The sequence below is a fragment of the Carassius auratus genome, chromosome 39, assembly GCF_003368295.1.
Source record: "Carassius auratus strain Wakin chromosome 39, ASM336829v1, whole genome shotgun sequence".
Classification (NCBI taxonomy): Eukaryota; Metazoa; Chordata; class Actinopteri; order Cypriniformes; family Cyprinidae; genus Carassius; species Carassius auratus.
The window spans coordinates 1,749,934-1,758,803 of record NC_039281.1 but is presented as its reverse complement, the minus strand read 5'-3'; the positions used below and the strand labels follow the sequence as shown (position 1 = coordinate 1,758,803).

Here is an 8,870-nt window from a genome sequence, read left to right as displayed (position 1 = left end):
TGGAATGAGAGAGAAAATATTCCAATAAGAGTATTACGTTTTTGCCGTCCCAGGCTAAAGTTATTTACCTTGCTTCAAGGTTAAATAATAAGTTTAATGTTTAAAAAAAAGAGTTAAAATGATTTTTTAGTTCTTTATTTTTTCCTTCATGAATTAACAATAATCCTCTTAAAACCGTGTGATTTTAGACAGAATCTTTGAGAATTCACATTCTGCCTTGCATCCGCTTGTTTGTTGCACAGAAGAAAGAAATCATGCTGGTTTTGAACAATATCTTGGTGAAAAAAAATATTTTTTTACATCTCCGAAATACTTTCGTTTCGTTTAGTCTTTTTGGGCCACCGTAGTATACGTAACCTGTACGTCACGCTTCCGTTGAGCAGCAGCAGCAACAGCGAAACATGCTAGCTAGTATAAACAATGCTTGTTTGAGTGTAATGTAACATTTATCTGACGTTTATGTACTAAATATTATCACTAAATTATAACCCTAAAGCCAGTAACGTTAACGCCGAGCATCATGGAAACGGAAAATCGACCAAAAAAGGTGAGTTTTACTAATATGTATGTAAACGCATCTCAAAGTAAATGTTCGAGTAACAGAGATTTAACCATATTCACTGTATTAAACATGTGATTAATCAAATCTCATTAAGATTTTTATGCACAGGTGTACGTTACTCTCAAATAAACGGCGTTTTGATATCTTATATAGCAATTTAAAATATTGCGAAATTAAGCAGACGTCTGTGTGTATCAGCTATGTTTTTATATGTAATTTATCTATTAATCTGTACTAATTTAGCCTGCATTTTTGTAAATTATACAGTAGTGTAAGAAGAGAATATGTGCGTCTGAACTGCTATATAACTTTGTGATGCTGAATGCAGTTTGTATTAAAGGCCTAATGCTTTGTGACTTTTATGTAATTCTCAGAGAAACTACTCGGATAAGTCTGGATCAGATGGCTCAGAAGATGATGACTATGTGCCGTATGTTCCTGTTAAGATCAGAAAACAGCAGATGGTAAGCAACCTCTACTAAGATCATAGCATGGCCATTCATTTTCATGATAATTGTGTTTCTGTTTCCTGTGGCAGCTCTGTGGTTCACCACCACTGTCTTTGCTGTTGCTGTATGTCACACCATGGTTTTTTAAAAATATATTTCGCTCTTTTGCCAACATAAGTCTGTGCATCCTAATTACATATGTTTATTTGATTTGACCCTCAGCTCCAGAAGGTGATGCGTTTCCGTGGGAAAGGGCTCACAGAGGAGGAACAGAAAGATAGTGGCGGAGAGCAGAAAGATGAGGATGATGGTCTGGGTCCCCGATCCAATGTCAGTCTTCTGGACCAGCACCAACACCTCAAGGAGAAAGCTGAAGGTCTTTACGTCCTCTCCTTTTCTTCATCACTTGTTTACTGTCTAATGCAGTGGGTCTCAATCAGAGTGTCAATATAAGGTCAATTAAAGGGATAGTTCACCCAAAAATGAATATTCTGTGATTATTTACTCACCCTCATGCCGTTCCAAACCTGTATGAGTTGATTTCTTATACTGAACATAAAAGAAGATATTTTGAAGATTGCTGGTAATCAAACAGTTGATGGTTCCCATTGATGTCCATATTGTTTATTTTCCTACTATGATTCTGCACTATTTCTAAGTTTCTTATCAAATAAGGAAAATTATGTGTTTTTGTAAAGAACATTTTTAGAATTTTTTTTTTTTGAGTGGACTCTGTGTGTTTCATTTGTTGTTCATTTTCAAATTGTACATTAATAATTGTAGCTCGGAAGGAGTCTGCCAAGGAGAAACAACTGAAAGAGGAAGAAAAGATTCTGGAGAGCGTGGCTGAAGGCAGAGGTAAGCAAACCAAATCATTAAATTAAATGTATAGGTCGGAAGTATTTAAAAAAAAAAATCAAAAACATGCATCTTTCCATATCTTTATCAGCTCTAATGTCTGTGAAGGAAATGGCCAAAGGTATCACATATGAAGACCCAATAAAAACAAGGTGAGCTGCCTTTAACTCTCCTTTGTTTAACTCTCATTTGTCAGATCAGTTGTGGGTTTTTCGCAAATAAAGACAACAGCAATCAACTTCTTATTTACTCTTCAGCTGGAAAGCGCCACGTTACATTCATGGCATGCCAGCAGCACGGCATGAACGTGTACGGAAGAAGTACCACATTCTTGTTGAAGGTGAAGGCATTCCACCACCCATTAAGACCTTCAGAGAGATGAAGTTTCCTCAGGGTAAGATCCATCCCACCTGTTGTACATGTAGCACCTGACTCTAAGCTTCACTCTAATGGCACGCTCTCAACTTTAATGCTCTTTGCAGCCATCCTTAAAGGACTGAAGAAAAAAGGAATCATTCACCCGACACCCATTCAGATCCAGGGAATACCAACCATGTGAGTTTCGCTTAGGCCAATATTCAGGCATTATCATACAGTGTCAGCTGGTAAGATGGTTTTAGCTTTTTGTCTTTAAAAAATGTGCAAATTAATAAAACGCATCTCTTACATTTTAATAAAATTGTGTATAGATGTAAAATAATTTATATATAAATTGTTCGAATTTATTAGGTAATAAAATGTTAATAATAGATAATAACTTATATATTTATATTAATAATTTTTTGAATTTGTTTGTTTGTTTAGTCTCTCTGGCAGGGATATGATTGGCATTGCTTTCACCGGCTCAGGGAAAACTCTGGTTTTCACGCTGCCCATCATTATGTTTTGTCTGGAGCAGGAGAAACGGCTACCCTTCTGTAAGAGAGAGGGACCCTATGGCCTCATCATCTGCCCTTCTGTAAGCCTACTTTGTCAACATCCTGTGTCGTCTGCCGGATATACAGCAGAAAAATGAGAAGCAGATTACCCATGTGGAACAAAACTATTTCATCATAGAAATCATAAGTCAAGAGGCAGACAGTACAGGCACCAGACAGCAACAGTGTGGCCAAGTATTTATTGTCTTTCTCTCCATCTGTAGAGAGAGCTGGCGAGACAGACACATGGTGTCATTGAATACTACTGTAAACTCCTAGAGGATGAAGGGGCTCCTCAGTTGCGCTGTGCCCTGTGTATTGGGGGCATGTCTGTCAAAGAACAGATGGAGGTGGTGAAACAGTAAGTCACTTTGTTTCAATTTAGTGTTTTAATTTCCACGTTGTGACTTTTGAAAAGAAGGACAAAAATGACTGGGAAATTGTACTTGTTCTTTATTTGGATGCTGATTGCTTTAGAAATCCCTTCTAAACTTGCAAATGATTGTGTGATTGTAGTGGGGTTCACATGATGGTGGCCACTCCGGGCAGACTGATGGACCTGCTGAACAAGAAGATGGTGAGTCTGGATATCTGCCGCTATCTGGCTCTGGACGAGGCTGACAGGATGATTGACATGGGTTTTGAGGAGGACATCAGGACCATCTTCTCTTACTTTAAGGTACTTTTAAAGTAAAGTATTTAGTCAGTAAATATATTAAAATGTTACCCTCCTTTTTCAAAGTTTTCCTGAAAATGAAGTGTTTAAGAACTAGAATAATAGTGTTTTAGAAGTAATTAATGATTTTTAAAATAATTTTATGATTATTATGAATTTATTAATTATGATTTGCTTTAGGGTCAGAGACAAACACTGCTTTTCAGTGCCACTATGCCCAAGAAGATTCAGAACTTTGCCAAAAGTGCTTTGGTGAAACCTATCACCATTAATGTGGGCAGAGCTGGAGCTGCAAGCTTGGACGTCATCCAGGTACGATATTAAGATTCATGCAAGGCCCAGCATTATTCTTTCCTTATGTTCCATCCCATCCTTGTAGTTGTTTTGTGAGTTTTGCCAAGGTGGATTTTTCGAGTGTCGTGAAACACACTACGGTTTCAAAAGTTTGGGGTCGGTAAGATATCAATTTTTTAAATGCAATTTATTCAGCAAACTTGCATTAAATGGATAAAATGCTATAGTGTATATATATATATATATATATATATATATATATATATATATATATATATATATATATATATATATATATATATATATACATTTGTTTATTTTATTGTTTATTTATATTAAATAACAATCATGGTAAAATGATTCCTGGTGTCCACAAAAATATTAAGCAGCACAACTCAAAGAAAGGTTTTTGAGTGGCGCAAGGCAAGTTTATTTATATAGCACATTTCCTACACAATGGTAATTCAAAGTGCTTTACATAAAAGAAAGTAAAAATCATGAAGAAAAATAATAAATAAAAAAAAACAAGCAATTTAAAAACTTTGAAAATGATTAAAAAAAACTTATTTAAAATGAATTTAAAACAATTAAAAATATAAAATGATTTGACAAAATACCGTGAATGTAAAAAAAAACACGTGATCATTTGACACTGAAGACTGTCATATTGATGCTGAAGCTTTTCAGCCACAGAAATAAGGTACATTCAAAAAATAATATATAATATAATATATAATATAAAAATATAAAATATCTAAAAAAAAAGTTATTTTAATAGTATTAATATTTCACAATATTCCTGTTTTTAGGGTATTTTTGGTCAAATAAATGCAGCCATGATGAGCATAAGACACTATCAAAAACACAAAAAATCTAAACCAACCCCAAACCGTTGAACGATATCGTGTAATACTTAATCAGAACAGAAAGTTTTACTTGTATACATCCTGTCACTTTTAGGAAGTGGAGTATGTCAAAGAAGAGGCCAAGATGGTTTACCTCCTGGAGTGTCTCCAGAAGAGCCCACCGCCGGCACGTAGCTTTTTACTCTTTTATTAACCACATCTGAGAATCCTGCATAAACTCTTCAAACCATCACACTCCCCATTTTGTTTTTTAGGTATTAATATTTGCTGAGAAGAAAGCAGATGTAGATGCCATACATGAGTATCTTCTGCTGAAAGGTGTGGAGGCAGTGGCTATTCACGGTGGAAAAGGTACGAAATCATCCATCTCAATCTGCTTGCAGCACAAACCCCATCAGTCAGGTTTATGCATGGCGTTTCCTGCAGCTACAGCTGCTCTCCACTGGGTGTCAGCTTCTGCTGCATTGCGGCTCCTATCATAGCACTAAACCAGTGTTCAAACTATGTCCGAAGGTTAACCTCAAAGCAGCAAAGTGTCTGTGGCTTAACTTCACCCTGACCATACACTAAATACTCCAGCTCATGTTACCTAAAATATAAAATAGTTATGAATGTGACTGTTCAGCACAAAGTTAAACAGGTCACACAGTTCAACCACGCTCTGCTCAATAAACTCTACGTGTGCTTTTCAGACCAGGAAGAGAGAACGAAAGCCATTGAGGCGTTCAAAGAGGAAAAGAAAGATGTTTTAGTGGCTACTGATGTTGCTTCGAAGGGTCTGGATTTTCCAGCTATCCAGCATGTTGTCAATTATGACATGCCAGAGGAGATTGAGAACTACGGTAGGTGTTCATATTATTTGGCATGGTTTATTATTAAAGCTTATTGGCTTGTATACACTACCTTTCAAATGTTTGAGGGTCCGTAAGATTTATTTATTTATTGCTATAATCAGCAAGACACATAAAAAATGATTTAAAAAAAGTGTATTTTTAATGCTACAAAAGAGCTCTGTTTGCGAATAAGCTTTGAGCTTTGTTTATCAAAAATATTAAGAAGCACAACTGTTTTCAACATCTCAGCATAACAATAAATGTTACTTGAGCACCAAATCAGCATAGTAAAATGCTTTCTGAATGATCATGTGTCGCTGAAGACTGGAGTAATGACTGCTGAAAATTCATCACAAGCATAAATTACATTAAAAATAAAATCTTTTAAATAGCAATAACATTTTACACATAGGGCTGTCAATTTAAGAGTATCAATTAATTTTAATTTTTTTCATTTAACAATCATTGATTCAATTTGATTTGATTAATTGGATTAATTTACACACCATGTAATTAATTACATTAAAAATGTAATTGCTAGACAGTTCATAAAGTATATAGAAACCACAATTAAAATCTAAATAAATATCAAAAGTTGCATTTATGTTAAGTAACAAAAGTACAAGCACTTCTTTCAGGCAAAACATTTGACAGAAGTTTATACAACCACTAAACCAACTTTAACTTTGAAGCCAATTGGTTAACTGATGTTGCAAAAATGAATCAGAAAAGTGAAGTTAGTTCTGAGAAACTTCAGATGCCACTTGATTTGCATATTCAGGTGCATTTCAATAAATTAGAATGTTGTGGAAAAGCTCATTTATTTCAGTAATTCAACTCAAATTGTGAAAAGTTCAGTGCAATTGTGATGATTTTGGCTCACATTTAATAAAAAAAAAACTTTTCCATGACATTCTAATTTATTGAGATGTACCTGCATATACAAAAAAACAAAACAAAAAAAAAACAGTAAGATTTTAAAAGTTTTTTAAAGAATTCTCTTTTGCTCACCAAGCCTGCATTTATTGATCCAAAATAAAATAAACCTGAAATATTCTACTCTGCTGCTTGTATATAAATATATATATATATATATATATATATATATATATATATATATATATATATATATATATATATATATATATAAATATAAAATAAATAAGAAAATCGGAATATTAGAATGATTTCTGAAGGATCATGTGAAGCTGAAAACTGGAATGATGATTTTGAAAAAACAATTATTTTAAATAGTAAACATATATAAAATATAATATTTCACAATATTACTGCTTTTGCTGTATTTTGGACCAAATAAATGCAGGCTTGGTTAGCAAAACACATAAAAAAAACATTACAAATCTTACTGTTCAGAAATATGTATTTATATTTATGTATGTATAGTTTGAAAAGTATGTAACATGTTTATTCCACAGTCCACAGAATAGGCAGAACAGGTCGATCCGGAAAGACTGGAATAGCCACAACATTTATTAACAAAGGATGTGGTAAGTTTTATTATTATTTATTTATATATATATATATATATATATATATATATATATATATAGATATATATATATATATAGGGGTGCACATAATTTTTTCAGCCTGGTTCTCGTAAGAGAACCTGGAGATTTGGTTTGGTCCTCACACTTGGTCCTCACACTCATGTGACCCATCAAATGCAACTATAAAAAATGAATTAATAATAGTTATAATATTATTACACTTTATTTAGTATTTTAAAAATTAAATGATAGTAAATAAACTAAATAATAGTGTGTTATATTATAAAAAATAAAAACAGTCCTAGTATTAAATACTAATGCATTTATTTTATAGTAAAAAACTAAAAAATTAAATGCTAATATTTCCTACTATGTTTGCCTCTTTAAGAAGAATCGCTTTATGTATTCCCCAATTTTAAGTTGCTTTGGAAAAAAGCGTTTAAAAATAAATTAACAAAAGCATTTTCATCATATTCAAACTTAAAATCAGCAGGCTTTTATTTTGGCGGATTGCTGGCAAGTAAGTACACGTGCTTCTGGATTAAGCGCTGCTGATTAAAGAGCGTCAGTGGATGAATGTCACAGTCTTGCACTGTGCTTTGAAACGGTAGGCGTAGCCTAGATTTATGCTTTCAGGTTGAAAATAAAACTTATATAGTACAGTTTGTGATCTAAAATGGCAATTGTGCATTAACAGCTGTCAACCACGTGGGTACGCAAATGCGCTGTCAGTACTTATTTATATTACGCATTTTTTTTTATTTTGGTCACGCATGTGGACCTGCCGACCACTTATGTGCACCCCTGTGTGTGTGTATATATATAGATATAGATTGAACTTTGGTGTCTCTCTGTCTGTTTTCATTTCTTTCAGTTCTTGTTCCCCCTTCTGAGATTAAATTACCACACACAGTGAATTATAATTTCAGAGAATAAACTATATAGAGGTAATTGTGCATCAAAATCCTTTTTTTTTTTTATAGATGAGTCTGTACTAATGGATCTGAAAGCTCTGTTGGTTGAAGCCAAGCAGAAGGTTCCTCCTGTGCTGCAGGTTCTCCAAACGGGAGACGAGACGATGCTGGATATTGGAGGTACAGATGATGCACTTATAACTGAAACAAGCTTATATAGCCAGTCGAGCGCATGCCCAAAATTATTGCAACATTTGCCTGGTTGTGCAAAGAGGATCTTCAGCGCTCAAAAGTATAACATAATACATTGTCTAACATGTTTATTTTTATTGCCTTTTCCATCCTAGAAGAGAGAGGCTGTACATTTTGTGGTGGTTTGGGCCACAGGATCACAGTCTGTCCCAAACTGGAGGCCATGCAGACAAAACAGGTCACCAACATCGGCCGCAAGGACTATCTGGCCAGCAGCTCCATGGATTTTTAATGCTATCTGCTACTTTGTCATCAAATCTTTCCTTGAGAGAGGTTCCTGTATCATGTCCAGTGTCATTTTGTGCAAAATGCGTTATTCTTGGAATAAGATTTTTTTTTTCAGTGACCTCTTTTTTGTTGCAAAATACAGTCAAAAAGCTTTGTGTAAGAAAAACAATATATTACAGTTAGATTTTGCTAGACTTTTCAGTAGGTTTTGCTTCATAATGGTGTTGTCATGTAATAATGTAACAGCTGAATTATTACATTATGTATCTGAAACCCACTCTGCATGTTTTTGACAGTTTATTTGCTACACATCCAGTGTAGATAAGTAATGGTCAGCTCATCCACCCTCTTTACTTCATGAAGCCATCTGCAATAAAATTATTCTCTGAGATTATCTCTGGTTACATCTCTTCGCCATGTCCTGTTTACAACTAAGCTTAAGGTGATTGTTAGCGAGACACATCAATGTAAAGTTTTCAAGGTTCGAGGAAACCAATGTGGACCGTTTTT

At 34.1% G+C, this 8,870-nt stretch overlaps 1 protein-coding gene across 1 annotated transcript; it reads left to right on the top strand.

The window, feature by feature from the left end:
• The first annotated feature begins 348 nt into the window (after positions 1 to 348).
• ddx41 (DEAD (Asp-Glu-Ala-Asp) box polypeptide 41) lies at positions 349 to 8,754 on the top strand. The gene is made up of 17 exons (XM_026225067.1): positions 349 to 547; positions 937 to 1,026; positions 1,234 to 1,387; positions 1,795 to 1,869; positions 1,961 to 2,021; positions 2,127 to 2,263; positions 2,352 to 2,424; positions 2,674 to 2,827; positions 3,011 to 3,147; positions 3,303 to 3,465; positions 3,643 to 3,774; positions 4,717 to 4,788; positions 4,877 to 4,973; positions 5,315 to 5,464; positions 6,892 to 6,963; positions 7,950 to 8,060; positions 8,228 to 8,754. The coding sequence occupies exons 1-17, from the start codon at positions 521 to 523 to the stop codon at positions 8,362 to 8,364; spliced, it is 1,842 nt and encodes a 613-aa protein (XP_026080852.1). The 5' UTR covers positions 349 to 520; the 3' UTR covers positions 8,365 to 8,754.
• The last annotated feature ends 116 nt before the right edge of the window (positions 8,755 to 8,870 follow it).

Excerpts from the sequence above, each read along its gene's own strand:
- ddx41 (XM_026225067.1), top strand. The coding sequence starts at position 521 with ATGGAAACGGAAAATCGACCAAAAAAG. Across the intron at positions 2,264-2,351 it reads AGAGATGAAGTTTCCTCAGG|CCATCCTTAAAGGACTGAAG; the intron begins GTAAGATCCATC and ends TGCTCTTTGCAG. Across the intron at positions 3,466-3,642 it reads CCATCTTCTCTTACTTTAAG|GGTCAGAGACAAACACTGCT; the intron begins GTACTTTTAAAG and ends GATTTGCTTTAG.